At 37.4% G+C, this 16,390-nt stretch overlaps 1 protein-coding gene across 14 annotated transcripts in view; it reads right to left on the minus strand.

Annotated features, from left to right (window-relative positions):
- Positions 1–16,390, minus strand: part of BBX (BBX high mobility group box domain containing) — a 278,769-nt gene that overhangs the window by 20,605 nt on the left and 241,774 nt on the right. For all 14 annotated transcript variants that reach the window (XM_036850548.1, XM_036850546.1, XM_036850547.1 and 11 more), the window contains 3 exons: positions 10,802–11,810; positions 9,634–9,772; positions 6,314–6,462 (listed from right to left, as the gene is read on the minus strand). In XM_036850548.1, the coding sequence (XP_036706443.1) occupies positions 6,314–6,462; positions 9,634–9,772; positions 10,802–11,810 (1,297 nt within the window). The remainder of the gene's footprint in view (positions 1–6,313; positions 6,463–9,633; positions 9,773–10,801; positions 11,811–16,390) is intronic.

Consider the following 16,390-nt stretch of genomic DNA (forward strand, 5'->3'; position numbering starts at 1 on the left):
ACTGGTTTGTTAAATGTCCCAGCATACTGTGTATTCTGGAGACTGTTCCATGTCCTGAGAAAAATGTATATGATGCTATTGTTGGGTGGAGCGTTCTATATATACGTTAGGTCTGGCTGTTGTATAGTGTTCAAGTCTTCTCCTTCTTTATTGATATTTGGCCTTCTTGTTCTATCAAAACTATTCTTTTTTCCATATCATTGCTCACCTTCTGATACATTATACACTTTTCTTATTGTTTAGGCTTGTTTATTCCTGGTAGTCCCCCTAAAATGTAACCTCCTTGGCAGCAGGGTTCTTTGTTTTCATTCACAGATAAATTCTACATGCCTAGAGTGGTGCTTAACACATGACTGATTCTCAACAATACTGTTGCATGCACAAATAAATAAAGCTCTTAAAACACTGATGGCATCAATAAAGAGCTCAAGAAATGACAGTTTTTGCTATTATTACTGATAACATAAAGGTGTACGAGTGTTTTTTGACGACTACACCAAGTCATCCTTCTAAATAACCAATAGCAAATACTTTTGAAATGGGTGGTGGTGATCTGAAATGGAAACAGAAAACACTTATTTGTTTTTTTTTTTGGGGTGGGGGGGAGTGAGCAAAAAGGGAAAGAAAATAAATTTAACAAATACAAAGAAAATATATCATGTATACAATCTACACTAATATTATAGGTATTCTCTATAGTCCATTTGCAATTACTCATATGTATTTTATACAGTCCAGGAAACTGCAGGCCAGTGCACATGAATGACAGATACATGGGTAATCACAGAAAACAGAAGAAGAAGAAAGCAGAAAAACAATTCTGAGACTTCTCAGGACCATAAGGATCCTAGTGATTTACCCATAGGAAAATAATTTAATAATAATAAGCTATTGCCTCACAGGGAGAATGATTTCTGTGTTCATCACTGTGTATGAGAACAATGGGATAAGGAAGTGGTTCACAGAAGCAAACTGATTTGATGTATGGAATGGGTTAAGAAAGAAGAATAGAATACATATTTTCAGACCAAACCATACTCAGACAAATCTAAAAAGTATAATTTAAAGACAAAACTAAATATAGAGCTTGCCAATTTTAACATAAAAAAAGAACATCCAGGGTGGTTTAGTACATAGAAGAGCTCCTGTAAACTTATATTTTTAAACCTCCTTGCTGCTAGCCATCCCCAAACTATAACTATAAAACAAATCTAAGCAAATGACAAGTTCAGATAAAAAAGAAAGTGACAAACTTGAAGGAGTAATAGATAAGATATGATGGTATTCACTGAAAAGCAGTAATTTTAGAGTCAAGAAGTGAACAATTTGATTCCTGCCCTCCAGGATGGTACATATGTTTGATATTTTGTTCAAGGAAAATAAAGTCAAAGTTTGTAATAAATAGCACATATACTACTATTTTTTCCTTAGTTAATTATTCTATTAACACAGAAATGTCCATGGAGGGAAAAGAAGGTAGGAAGTCAAAAGCAGAGAAAAGAGTTTTAGAAGGAATCATTCAGAAAGCAAAGAACTGGCAACTGTCTTTCACTAAAGCCACCATCTCACGTTTCCATGCCATCTCATCTCCTCATCTTCCTACCAAATTTCTTGACTGTTTGTATCAGCTTCCACTTCCTTATGACAAAATCACCTGTTGCTGGCATATAAACTGGCTTAGGACTCCACTTACATTTTTGGGCTGGATGACCTGTGTTTTGAAGGTATCAATCTCTTTTGCACCCCAACTTCACAGCTGGGTAGAAAATAGCAGAGACAAACCACAATCTGAGAGGGTAAGAGGGGTGCCATAGAGACATTAACAATAACTTTTCCAAAACATTAATGTTGTTCATGGTTTGCTGAAAAATGGACATGTTTTGGTTGAGAAGTGTAGTGACATAGGAGCCATTTCAGTATTAGCATGGTATGAAAACTTTTCACGGTCAGCAAGTAAGGTGAATTAAGTGAACCTTGCTCTGGAGAACTATTATAGGAAACAAGTGTTCGGCATAACTAGAATGGTGGTGGCTTAATGCCCAGTTTCTACAGTTTCATGTTTTTAAGCTATAAAAAGGGAAGAAGGTTTATTCTAAGACTAGGCTGTCATTTCTGTAATGAACACATAAGTAATGAATGACCAGTGAAACAACAAATTCCTTTGCAATAATTTATAGCAGAGCTTCCCTGGTGGCGCAGTGGTTAAGAATCTGCCTGCCAATGCAGAGGACACGGGTTTGAGCCCTGGTCCGGGAAGATTCCACATGCCGGGGAGCAACTAAGCCCGTGCACCACAACTACTGAGCCTGTGCTCTAGAGCCCATGCCCCACAACAAGAGAAGCCACCGCAATGAGAAGCCCGTGCACCGCAACGAAGAGTAGCCCCTGTTCACTGCAACTACAGAAAGCCCACGCGCAGCAACAAAGACCCAACGCAGTCAAAAATAAATAAATAAAATAAATAAATTTATTAAAAAAAATAATTTATACCAAAGTGCTGCCCAGCTGCTGGGCATATGAATCTGTGGACTGGAGTAAGTTCAAGTAAACCAGCCACAATCAAGTTAGGATTCACTGAGGGGAAGGGGCCACCTTAGTGCGCTAGACATACATGCCTTGTTTAAAAAAAAACCTCAGGATTATACTAGGTATACCTTTTATACATGCAAATGTGCTGTCACCATGTTCAAGAAAATGTCTGGTGGCAGTGAAGACTCTCAAACAGTTACAGGGCGAAAAACAGAGTTCTGCCCAACCTGGAAGCTATCACTTCCTGATAGGAAAGGATGGCCTGGCTTTCATCGCATTTCAGCTCTTAAGCACAGAAAGTATCCTCAGGTTGGCTCAATCCCAAACAGGGGTTTCTGTCCTCAATCTTTAATTTTGTAAACCTGCTTCTTTTATTCCACTGTGATTTTTAAAAATCTCAAATCCTTAACCATTCGAAATTTCAATCTTGCAGTGTAAGTGTGAATCGGAAAAAAAATGAGAAAGACCAAGAGTATGTTTGCTAATGGGCTAAAAAACACTGTGAAAAGATAAAGAGATAAGGGAGGAGAAATTAAGTCAAGGGTCAAGCTCAGGCATAATTTAAACACTCTAAATTGAACTCAATTAACTTTTTCTCTATGACCCTACTTTGCTTGAAAATTACTATTTTACAGAGCACTCCGACTTCTGAAACTTTTGTAAAAAGTGCTTCATACATTAAGAGTAAATAAACACTTAAAATAATGTGTCAAAACAAACCTCTTAAGAAGTTACAATTAAATTTAGATTTATAATTCAAAGCTTTCATTTGAATATATATAAGTAACTGTGGGAGAGAAACCAGAAAACACTATAGGAATGGGCTGCTTCAGCTGACCTGCACTGTGAGTTAGATGGATTATAATTTTCTGGATAATTTGTTCTTAGAAGCAAAGGGAAATTCTATTCCTAAATCATCTATATACTAAGCCTACTATAATGTAGTCTGAGCCTCGTTGGAGGAAGGTGACAATTATTTTCATCCCTTTTTATTGTAAAGTTTGATAAGACCTATTACATAGACATAAGGGACAGGGCAGAGATAGTGGAGGGGACGATGGAAAAGGGGAAGACTACTTAGAAATAAAGATATAAATAAGAAGACCACTGGAAAAACAGAATTGTAAGCCCAAGCAGGTGCTATGATTTTGAGATATGTAACTATATAAATGCATACATAATCATTTTCCTCTAGAAATTACACTTCATAAAAATTCTATACATATAACCTGGAGGAGCTAAAAAAGTACCTAGTATAAGGCAGGGAAAAAATGTAACAAGTGTTGAATAACAAATATAGGAGAAAATAAAATACAGACAAATGGCAAACTGTTGGAGAAAAAATGTGGTTTCCTATGAACACTCGCTCCTTTACTAAAGAACTAATGATCTCACTCACAATGTTTGCTTTGAACGATTCATTATGTAAAGATGCAAAGGGTCTAGACTAACAAAACAATCTCCTCTATCCTCTAAAGATCAGGCAATTACAGCACAGCTGGTATGATAATTTCATTAATAACTTGTAGGATAGTACACTGGCGCTGCTAATGCCAAATTACAATCAGTCACAAATACTATTTCTTTAGTTTGCTAAATACAGAATATATTATTTAATTTCTGCTTTATTTTAATAGCATTTTGCTCCACAAGTCGGAATGCAGAGCAAAATCTAAAGCCTTGACAGACCTCCTACCTATGTAATTACTGATATACTGTATAAGAACCAGGGACTTTGTGGCTTGAGAGCCATAATGGAAGAGTTAAGGTGATACTGTATAAAGTATAATCCAAAACTCCAAAAGGCTATTTCATAGCAAAAGAAATACTGTTAATCTCAGCTGGGAGAGGAAAAACATATAACAGACAACCAAGACCCAAGAGAAGGTCTCATGAAAATACATCCTAACTTCAGGGTTTTATAGCCTTACAAAGATAAATCTATTGTTACTGTCCCTGAAAGATAATTCGGCCAACTTCAGGGCTCTAAAACGAATGTCTCCCAACTGCAAGGAGCAGAGAAAGAGAATACATCCTGCACAGCAATCAGTTAAGTTCCATTTTATTAGCTTGTCAGGTATTTATCAGCAACTTTAAATCCAAGAATTATGGGGCTGACGATACCTGGCATCTTTGGGCTCATGGACTACTTTACCTATTCCTAAATATCTCTAGGGCACAAGGACTGTCATTTCATTTGGCAATCTATTACAGTGCTCAGCTACCTACCTTTCAACAAGCTGCTTTATTTCTTTCCTACCTATCTTGGGAGATCTCAGAACAACCCTATTTTATTTTCCCAGATGAGCAAACTTGGTGATGCAACGTTTCTTTTTTAGTTCTTTATTCACTAGACTTGTTTTTATTAACCACAGCGGAAAACCAAGCTAATTCTAAAATCACTTTTACATTCTTCCCTGCCTTTAATCATGAAGGGAGAATTTTTTTCAACCTTTCAGAGTCATCCTGAGATACAGGTCTCCTCAGTTGTTTCAATTCCAGTGTACAATGGGGGTTTTAGGTCTTGAGGGAAAAAGGTTTAGGTCTATTCAGACATAATTTTTCCTAGATATATACCTTATATACTTCCCCAAATCCATGAAATTATATATCCTCATTAACACTTATCTTTGATCATTATCCATGATTGCTAGATTTTGGCAAGATTTATGTAAAGATATATGTCATCATCTATCCATCTATCCAACTAAAATACACACACACAAAAGAATTAATCTGATTTGCCATAAAGCAAGCAACAGGTAGCCTCTTTTACAGGGTAATTATGAGAAATCTACCAAATCCTGCTCAGAATTCGATCCTGGAAACAAAAAAACCTTGGCCACACTAGTTCGTCATCTCTCCATTCACTACCCTTATAGGAGAGCTACCAAATGAAGTCTTTCACATCTGTATGGAAAACTAGAGGTATATTTGCCCATCAACCTTTAGACCTAAAGTAAAATCAGAAGACGAGTTTCTCACTGGGAGCAATACTGTCGTTTAGGGTAGGACAATTCTTCATTGTGCTTGAATGTCCTGAGTAGGTTCAGATGTTTAGAACCCCAGCCCCTGCCCCACAAACATAACGGTGGTCCCAGGTGTTGAGACCACTGGAAAGGTACCCCCCACTCTTTAAAACCCCTCTAGGAACTATAGTGCTGCCCCTAATGAGTGCTGAGATCCACCCAAGTCACACTGATAACTTAAAAAGCTTCCCTGATATACACAGAGTAGAATCTGATATTCTTGAAAACACAGCAGTTTTCTAAATTTAACGAAACCAGTAAAAATTATATTGCCGGAGCATTACAGGGAGTTTTATTTTCATTTGACTCACACTGCCAGTAAAGAATAGAGTCTCCCTATTAGGTGAATGGAAGGATTTCACTGCCCCAGAGTCCAACCTGTTGCAGACAGACAGGGAACAGAAGACTTAGGCTCAGCCAGCAGTTTCTGCTCAAGAGAAGCTCAACATTCCCCATCTGAATTCTGGAGAGCAGGAGGTCGAAGACCATGTATAACACTTTCAAAAGAGCTACACGCTTATGGGCAAATGTATAGGCTGAGATGCCAAAGGACAAAGGCTGAAGAGACTTAGGAAGGAAAGAAGAGAGAGAGAAGTAAGGCAGGAACCAAGATAATCTTGGAAAGCAACCTGAAATTCCAACTCGCTGCTTCAACTGTAAACCCAATTACATTATCTAAAGGGAGCTGCAGACGCTGAGAAGAGGCTTCAGTTAGATTCTGACCACACTGCAGGAAAGTATAGCACATATCTAACCTTTGCTGGTTTTAGTCGGTTCTGAGGACATATTTCCAGTCTTCTTCTTTTTTCTTGGGACAGGTACACATTTCCGGTCAAATGTAACAGGACTATACTGAGGGAGGCTGTTGAATTTCTTTTCAAATTCTTCATCCAGCTTTGCTGAGCTAATAAAAGAGGGGAGGGGATAGAATCAATCAGCACATGATGTAAATATTTAAACAGAAAATGATCTAAGATATATTTTAAGATATTCCATTTGAAAATGGGGTCCCTAAGGATTAGGGCATTATTAATAAATTCTGTGCAAGGACAAAAAACATCTTTCCAGAAATGCTTGAGATTTACCAACACAATTTTCTTCATAAACTCACACAACAGGTTGTTACCTTAGAAAAGTAGAAACATTATATAAAAATAGCAGAATATTTTTAAAGTGGAGAATTTGCTGTTCTTTCCATTGGCATGGGAATTTTTCATTAAGTTCAATACAAAGCATATTCCATCCAGACAAGTTTCTCATTCTAAAGATTCTCGTGTGTGTGTGTGTGTGTGTGTGTGTGTGTGTGTGTGTGTGTATGCAAGCTTACTGATAGTATGGTATATTGGTAATTTTGTAAGCTTAATTTAAAAATATTATTGACTAGTACATGATTAAAATATACACACACAAAGAAAATGCAAACAAATATTCTGAATATTAGAAAAGAATTCTGGGCAGTTGACCAGGATGAGGACAAGATACTCAATGAGAAAAGTAAAGCCAGTTTTCAAAGAACACAACTGGCAGAGAGGCAACATTGCTTTAACACAAACCACAAATGACTTCATAAATGCCACCAGCAAGCCACCAGCAAAGTTGGGAAATCTTTGGGCTGCTTTTGACTGTCTCTAAGTCCCCCTCACAGCAATGGCAGTATGCCTGCTGGATCCTAGGCTAGCTGCTGGCTTTCATTTATAGTGAGACTTATTAGCTAAGATGCAACCCAAACAGATGGGAGAAGCTGCAGGAGAACTGCTGTGCTTGGTAGATGGAAAATGGAAAGCGTACTGAGAAGAGAGCAGCTTTGAGTACCAACTTAACAAGAAGTTAACGTGTTAGGCTGCTACCTGAGGGATGTCCTTGAGGTGTGTCCACTTAAGACTATTCTCAGTTTTGGAGAAATGTACAGGAATTGGGAGCAGAGATAAGACAGTCAGATGACCATCAGAATGGCCAACTGAGAAAGGCCACTACTAAGTTCTAACAAAGCAGTGAAGGGTGGTGGGTGGGAGTGATGTTCCTCCCTTAATAAAACTGCCTTTTCTCATTTCAGTTAATAAATATTTATACTAATGGAAAATCAGATACTATCTGATACTAATCAGATGCTGTCAGAAAGCTATCTATAAGTCGTAAATTTTTCAGATACTCTGGATAACCAAAAGAAACATACGAAAATGCAAGCTGTAACTCCTTAGGTCCCTTCTTTTTTCAACAAGAATAATTACCTATGTTTTTCGTGGAGAAGTCTATAAAAGTAGAACTGCCAATACTGAGTGAATTTTCCTTGGCTATAGTTAACTAAACAGGTAGCACATTTTCTGCGATAAAAAGGTTTAAAATGCTCATTTAGAAATCTCAGAGAAGACTGACAGGATCTGGCATTTTTCACTGCTCATGAACTATGTTGGCATGTTCCAAACAAAGCAAACCCAGATAGTCTGATTCTGATAGGCCAATATTTAAAGAAGGGAGAGGAGGAAAGATCAGAGTTTTATCACTGATTTAGCCTGTAGAAAATTACACTCCCAGTTAAATACATGTGGCTTCCTTAGAAATGATTAAAACAAATGAAAACACCCCACACTCCAATCTCTTTTCAGGAACAGATTTTCAAAAGATTGTTTCACTTTTCTTGTTCCTCAAAGAAGACTGGTAAAAATCTCTGTCTCACAGCTTCAGCAGTTTCGAATGGAAGCACCAGAGAACTTTCTGCTGGGGAGCCTTCATGCCTGCTTAAGTCCCCTGGCCTTCATACTGTTTGCAACAAGACCTGCTTATTTCTCAGTATGTAGACCCACAGGGCACTGGTAGTTCCAGGAGATATAGAGCACTGGTCCTGATGCTCGATTGTCACTTTTTAAGAAAATCGTGCAAATACTTTTGTATTTGACAAGGACAAATGTGAGGATTTTCATGTCATTCTTTAAGCATAATGTCAGCAAAACTAATTTGAACTACTTTGGACTTTTAAAAAAATTAGAAATAAAATATATAAAATTATAAATATATCATTTCGATATAAATAATATTGAGGAATCATCATCACGAGAAATAATTTCCACCCTCCCACTGTATGATGAGGGCCTTAAGATTAACGAGACCTTAAAGCACCGTAATGTCCAGTTGAAAAAGTACACTATCCCACAAAGAGAAATGCAAATATTTATGGATAAACCAAATATAATACTCCCAAATGCATAAAATTTGCATGCCTCTAACATACTTATGAAAAAATATGGAAAATGTATTAAAATGTACTTATTTCTAGTCAACGTATTCTTTTCAAATTGAAATCTCACAGGATTTTTAAAGCAGTACAACTGAATATACAGATGATTTCTTCACCAGTATAAAGTACTGAATCTCCTAACTAACAAAATGCTTTCTGTTAAGATTGGTATTAGGAGTCTGTTTTATATAATAAAAAATGAAATAATTCTTAATGATTTTATCTTGATGTATGTTCCTTCTTGATACTGCATTTTAATACATAATTAATTGCTGAATATTCTCTGTATCAAGAGAATACTTAATCTAATATTTTAATCTCAGAGCATTAGAACATGGTTTACACAAAACAAAGTCAGAGGTAGAAACATAATTTTATCTACATTTTCAGCTGTCATTATTTTATAAAGATGTACATAACCTTCAGAAATATTAAATGAAGTACATACAGTATGTAAAATTAGCAAAGTATAAACATACTTATATAATATCCATCATAAACTTCAGATGAGAAATGCATCCTGGAGATGCACTGTAAATGTAAAAATATATACAGTGTAACGCCACTAATACAAGGTGGACCTCCATTCAAACACAGGCCTAAGTCTAAAATCTACACATTTTGTACTATACTTAAAACATGAATGACACTATCACTCACAACCATGCTAACAGCAGGAATCATGCGATACACTTGATTTGTATTCCTTCATGTGCTTACTAAGACGGCAGGAAGCGCTGACTGGATACTCAAAGAACAAGCAGTTGGTGATTTGTTTACCTTGAAAATACCACCACATTTGGGGTCTGTGCTGTGTGTCTGACTGTGCTCACAGACACTTACCCAAGGAGAGAGTCTTCCTTTGGCTTTGTCTTCTTGAACTTCTTGCTTCCACTGGTCCCACTCTGGTTAAATGTCCAGCTTTCTTCATTCCAACACCCTTCGTGATCAGAGGAGTTTCCTTTTCCTGAGCTTCGTTTCCCTAAGGAAATTCAAAAGAAAGCGTGTGCTTGGTATAGTGGGATGGAAGGGAAATCATCTTAGTTGCTTCACAAGTGACCTCTTGACCCCTTAGGTATCATTTGCATGATGCCATTTGTAACTATTTCAGATTCCTCAGGGTGATTCCTGATGGACCACCTTTAATTAATAACAGAACATGCAAAAACGTAACTTACAGACTCTGAGATCCACAGTCTCATCATAACAGGTGCTACATGACTCATGAGACAGACTAACTATCAATATTACTAGCTTTTCCATTAGATAATCAGCCTGAGGTGTGGGAGCCCTTTTCTGGTATGCACTATTAATTCTAATTTCCCCAAGACTTACTGGAATGACATCCCTGGAGAACTATGTACTCTCAAGGATCTTCATTCAGGACTTGTTAGACCTATTTTCACACATCTCTATAGTTGGAATTTAGCTTGGCAACAGGTAGTCCCCTAGCCAGGTACTATTATTTTAAAATAGATGAATTTATATGAAACACTATGGAATAAAGGTATATATATTAGCTGGTTTCTGGATACTGCTATGTTTTAAAGAGCTCTTCACTTCAACTACAATTTTGATTACCTAGTGGGGAGGGTTAGATAAGTTATTTGCTTCTAGAGTCTACAGGTCAAGATTCTGCCAAACATATCTGCTTGTTTCAGAAAATTATTTCCATCAATTTTAAAAACCAGACTTAAGAGCTCTACACATGCAATACTGATCCTTCAAAACAAAAAGCCAGCCAACACCAGTAAAAAAAAAGGTTGGAGTAACTTTGAACACTTATATTCTGAGAACTATGTGCAAAGTGAGTAGAAACTCTCCTTAATGGTGCTAAAAACATATAGGTAAAATGACAAATGTATATAACCTATAAACTGTAAAGAATTGTACAAATGTAAAATATTATTTTGATACTATACTGTTCTTTATTGTGATTCTTTTCAATACGTCTAAAGGAGAAATTCTGCTAGGTTTCCATGTTCTTTTCAGATTTAGAGAAGTCACTCACCTCTGTCAACATTAGCTCGCAGAGAGGTGAGCATACCCTCGGACACCAGGGTTTTATAAAGAGCACCTTTGCAAGACCTCTCGGATTTCCGGGAGCCACAAGTCTCTATTTTTCTGTGACAGTCACTGTCCTCAGGCTTGGCCTGTCCCGATAGGCTGGGTGGTAATGCATCCTCCGTAGGGGTCAATGGTTCTGCTTTTATACCCTCTGGCACCTCACCAGAAATGTTCTTGCTGGCAGAAATACTGATAAAATCTTGAGGTCTTGACTCTTTGGTGGTGTCTGAGGATTTCTCCTTTGACATCTTCTTCTCTCTTGATTTCACTTTCTTCTTTGGTGGCTTGGCATCCAAAATGCTTCCCTTGCCACTTGAGGATGTGCGGACCTTCTTGCGAGCGGTTTCTCCAAGCTTCTCGATGCCCCAGTCTCCCTTTGCAACAGCTTCAATGGTGTACATGACACTCTCGATATCAGATTCTGAGGACTGCCTCTTTTTGCAAGTCTTCTTGGGTGTGGATTTATCATTTCCATGCCGATCCATTTTGTTTTTCTTCTTTTTCTTTTTTAGCTTTTCTGGTTTGCTTAATGCTGTGGGATCCTCAATGATCATAATTCCATGAGGATGGCACATGTGATCCTTTCTGCTGGGAACATCGCTTATTATTATCTTGCTACTGGCAGAGTAAGAAAAATCAGGGAAGTGACTACATTTTTGATCTTCCTCTAATTCTTCCTTTTTAATTTCTTTGGGAGCTTCCATTTTTATACCCATTATATCATCCATTCGCAGCTCCTCAAAATTTCTTAATTCCTTAGAATCTCTTACATTTTCCTTAGCTGATTTTTCAAATTCTGCTTCTTTCTGTAACCTGGCTTCATCTATTTTCTCCATTTTTATTTCTCTTTCTTCCTTTCCCTTCTCCAATTCTTTAATTCTTCCGCCATCTGATTCTTTTGCTTTTATTAGCTTTGATTCTTCCATTTTCACCCCCTCTGATGCCAGGCACATCTAAACAGTTAAACATGAGAGAACAACCAAAATACATTATTCTATACTTGAAATTAGCTTAAACTTTTAAATTACATCCTTTTAAAAAATAATCAAAACAAACTTCAAACTTTACAAGTCCACTTCTGCCAAACTAAAACTATTCAAATTAATAAAAGGCTTTGTAATATATTCATTCAACTCTAGATAAGCATATACTCAAATTCTCACTTTCCAGCTTCTCATGCAGCTTTCCTCTGAAAACAAGATTTGGTAAAAGAAGGATGGGATCTAGAGTTGAAAGACCTGAGTTTGAGTCTTAATTTTGCTACTTGCTAACTCTGCACCTAGAATGAGTCATTTCAGTCCTCATTCCTCTGTTGTCTTTGTAAAATAAAAATGATGATAATAGTTGTCTCAGAGGATCCTGTGAGGTCTAAGTGGGATGATGCACATATGGCAGTACTTGGTAAATCATCCCAAAACTCTATTCAGAGATTTACCTTTTCTTTTTTCTTGGGGAAATGAGAGAAATAGCAACAATTTCTATCTACCTGCTTAAAATTAGAAATGATAAGATGATTCATTAAAGAACTACAGAAGGTTTTGGTTAATGAACAAAACATTATAGGTCCACAAATGCCAACAGATAACCTGAAAGATCACAAAAGCTCTGAAAAATAAGTGGGGGGTGGTTGTTTTTTTTTTAAACCCATTTGATGGCAAACTTGATCTGATCCAAACTTACCTGGCTGCAAATTCTGACCAGAACTATTATTTGACTTAATGTGACTATTCATGTTTTTGCTATTAAATCTCCATGAATTTGAATATATATTAGGGGAATTAGTGGCATACTGTAAGATACACACACTGTATCATTTCCCCTAAAATCTGAAAAACTTTGAGCACCAAAACACATCTGGGAGCAATTCGCTTTAAGTTTTTAAACTCCCCAAATTTCACATATAGGACATTAAAGGAGAAACTCGCCATCTTCCTCTCCAGCAACTATGTACCTTGAAACTGCAATCTAAAAGCTATTTTCTAAAAGAGGAAATCACAGCTCATTGTAAAATTCATTTTCAATACCTGGCTTTTCATTCATAAACACTCCCCGTAAGGCTCCCGGGTGCTAGGCTCAGTGGGGGACACTAAAGGTGCAAAGGTCAATAAGGTCTGTCCCATGATTCCTGACAGCTTCCACCCCAGCCCCCCAGCCCCTCGGAGGGATTCATCACGAGTCACTACAAGGCTGATGGAGCCAATGGCAGCACAGGAATTCTTAACCATTACTCATTTTATCTACTCTGCACTGTCAATTTAGAGGAAAAAAGACTATTAGGGCTTGCTGAACCCCCCAAATCAAGTACATGAGTAGGAAACTGATCTGTTTTAAAAGAAAAATCACCAGTTTATGGAATGGCAAGTTGTCAGAGATTGTTAACAGATATAAAATTCATTTTTTAAATGGATAACACATTGAATTAAACATCAGATACTATTTTACCTCATTTTTTCCCTTAGTACTTTCAGTACATCTCAAATCCTTCCGTGAGAATTATGTTATGATTAGTAAGTCTCGGAAGAAGCTGGAGAAGGGGCGGGAGGAGGCAGACAGTGCAAGGTTTTTTTTAAAAAATGAACATGAGACGAGTACCCAGCCCTTCAGGATCATTCACAGGGAAGATGTGTAATATCATGAATTCACAACAGAGCTGTCTTTTTCAGGAAAACTTTTAGACCTCAGCAAGTAGTTATGAAGGCTGAGAACTTCCCTTTATTAAACCTAACCAGAAAAAAGATCAAAGCAAAATGTTAAATTAATTCTGAAACACTGGGATACATTTCATCTTCCCTGCATGCTTTATTCTCAGGGGAGATTTGCTGTTTTTGTATCAATTTTGGAATAATTTTTATTTTCCTTTCTCAATTATCCTAGTCCTTCATGAATCTAACTATCCCAGGTGGGGAGAGAGACTATGCTAGAAGAAGGCTAGAAAGGCATCCTCAAGGTAAATTTTATAGTTTTCAACCACTATCGCTCTGGTGGCCTTTAATAAGTCACTTCAGGAACCTTTGCCACACAGGCACTGATTTTGCCAACGGTTTGCATTTGCACAGGTTCATCTTAGCAAACCCAATAACACTTTGCAAACTCTATTCTCAGCTTCAATATATTTCAAAACAATTCTCCTCATCACCCCTGATAGGATTCTACAGCTAGGAATGAAATGGAACAAATGCAGACATTCACTCTGGGGACATATTCTGGGAAACAGCATAATATTTCTTGGGAAGGTAATTACCCCGAGCACTAGTCGTGCTTTACTTCCTTGTTTCAGGCTCTTAAAAGTTTTTTCATAAATAGAGCATGTTAATTCTAAATTATAAGAAAAACAATTACATGGCTGGAAGTTAAACTATAAAAATAAAACAAATAATTACAAATCACAAATCTCACTAACCAAACCCCCAAACAAACACAAATCAAACTCTCAGAGTTGGGTGTCACTCTAGACTTACCTAATTATCTAATGTTATCTAATTTAACATTCTTCCTAATGTAGAAATTCATTACATACAATTCATTCATTACATTACAGAAATTCATATTATAAAATTCCTGAGAGTTATCCAACTTTTTGCACAAAGACAGTGACCATATTAGAGGGCAATGCTGTTTGAAATTTTTAAAATATTGAGCAAAAATCTATAAATCCTATCAGTCCTGGTTGTTCCCTGAAGCCACTTAAATTAATCCACTCCTTCTCTCATGTGACAGACTTTTAAATCCTAGAAGATAGACTTTATGTTCCCGTGAGTCTCTTCCCCTGGAATAACTGCTCATTATATGTAAAGGCTTCCCAACCTTTCAAAAGTTGGGTCCCTCTTATCCAGATGCAGTATGGTTGCCCTGAAGTGAGAATGGACTTTATTGAAATAAGCTGGGTTTCTGTGCAAGCACCATACTTGCTTGCCTAAGGCCACACAGTGAGCTAGGCAGGTAGCTTATACCTGAACCCATATGAGGATATAAAGGCTGAGAGATCGTAACAGTACATTCTCCGCTGGGTTGTTGCCAGGCAAAAGTAAACAAATGTGTGCAAATAAAACTCATAAATGACATAAAGCTTATAAGGGCTGGAAAACAATGATGTTTCAATTTAGCAGTATCTTAGATTAAGTTCCTAGCCTTCCTGTAATACTCTAGATGAAAAGTGGAACTATTTGTCAGTTGATAAGGACACTAATCTTCTAATGAGAGCCAAAGATGAACTTGCCCCACTGTTTTTATTTTTAATTCATTTTTACTGGAGTATAGTTGCTTTACAATGTTGTGTTAGTTTACGCTGTACAGTAAAGTGAATCAGCTATACATATACATATATCCTCTCTTTTTTGGATTCCTTCCCATTGAAGTCACCCCAGAGCATTGGGTAGAGTTCCCTGTGCTATACAGTAGGTTCTCATTAGTTACCTATTTTATACACAGTAGTGTATATATGTCAATCCCAATCTCCCAATTCATCCCACCTCCCCTCCTCCTTGGTATCCATACATTTGTTCTCTATGTCTGTGTCTCTATTCCTGCTTTGCAAATAAGATCATCTATACCATTTTTCTAGATTCCACATATATGCGTTAATATATGATATCCCACCTGTTTTTAAAAAACAGGTCAAAACTTCTGGCTTGTATTGGGCTTGTGGTCAATTAAAATCCTGGATTACCCACATACTATGCTGGGAAGCTTGGTCTCTCCCATTCTGTATCTTTATACTTTTTGTAACTAGATGCAAGAGTTTCCATTTTTCCTTACAAAGTATATCTTTTCAAAATTTGAGTTAAATTACCTTCCAGCTTTGTGTTATAGACACATTTGATAAAGTTGCTTTTTACATCTTCGTCTAAATCTGTGGTAATAAAGTTGAGTAGGTCATGGCCAAGGACAGAGCCTTCTGGCAAACCTCTAGAGCCCTTTCATCAGGTTGATTTGAACATTAATAAGCTCCAGCAATCTAAGAATGTTTAATAATCGAGTCTAAACTCCCCCCATTTTGTTTACAAGCACATCATAAGATTGTCCATCAGAAGTTTTGCTGAAATCTGGATACAGTATGCCATTAGCATTCTCTTAGCCTATTTTATAAGCATACAAAATAAAAAATGAGGATGGCTTGTGCACCAGTCAGGGTGTAACGACGCAAACAGAAACAACTTAAAGCTTATCTAGCCAAGGGAATTTAATGCAGGGAATAAATTAATTACACAGGTCACGAAGAACTGGGATACCGAAACAGCAGGTCGTGAGGTAACCCAGGGATTAGCAACAGCAGGAAGGCACAGTAGGGACAAATGGGGGAAGGAGTGTTACGAAGCCGAGGGGCTAGGTCCCTGGTGGAAGATGGACCTGTGGTGGGCCAATCTGGAGGGAGCTGGATACATGGACGAGATGATGCCTTTGCTTACTCCCACCCCCCCTCACCCCTTCCCTACACATCCCAGCCTCTCTCTTCCTCCCATCCCCTAATCTTCTGCCAGTGTCTCCCACTGGCTGAACCCAGCTAGAAATCAGGGGACACAGGAACCCAGGAAAG

The sequence above is a fragment of the Balaenoptera musculus genome, chromosome 4 (genome assembly GCF_009873245.2).
Source record: "Balaenoptera musculus isolate JJ_BM4_2016_0621 chromosome 4, mBalMus1.pri.v3, whole genome shotgun sequence".
NCBI classification, from domain to species: Eukaryota; Metazoa; Chordata; class Mammalia; order Artiodactyla; family Balaenopteridae; genus Balaenoptera; species Balaenoptera musculus.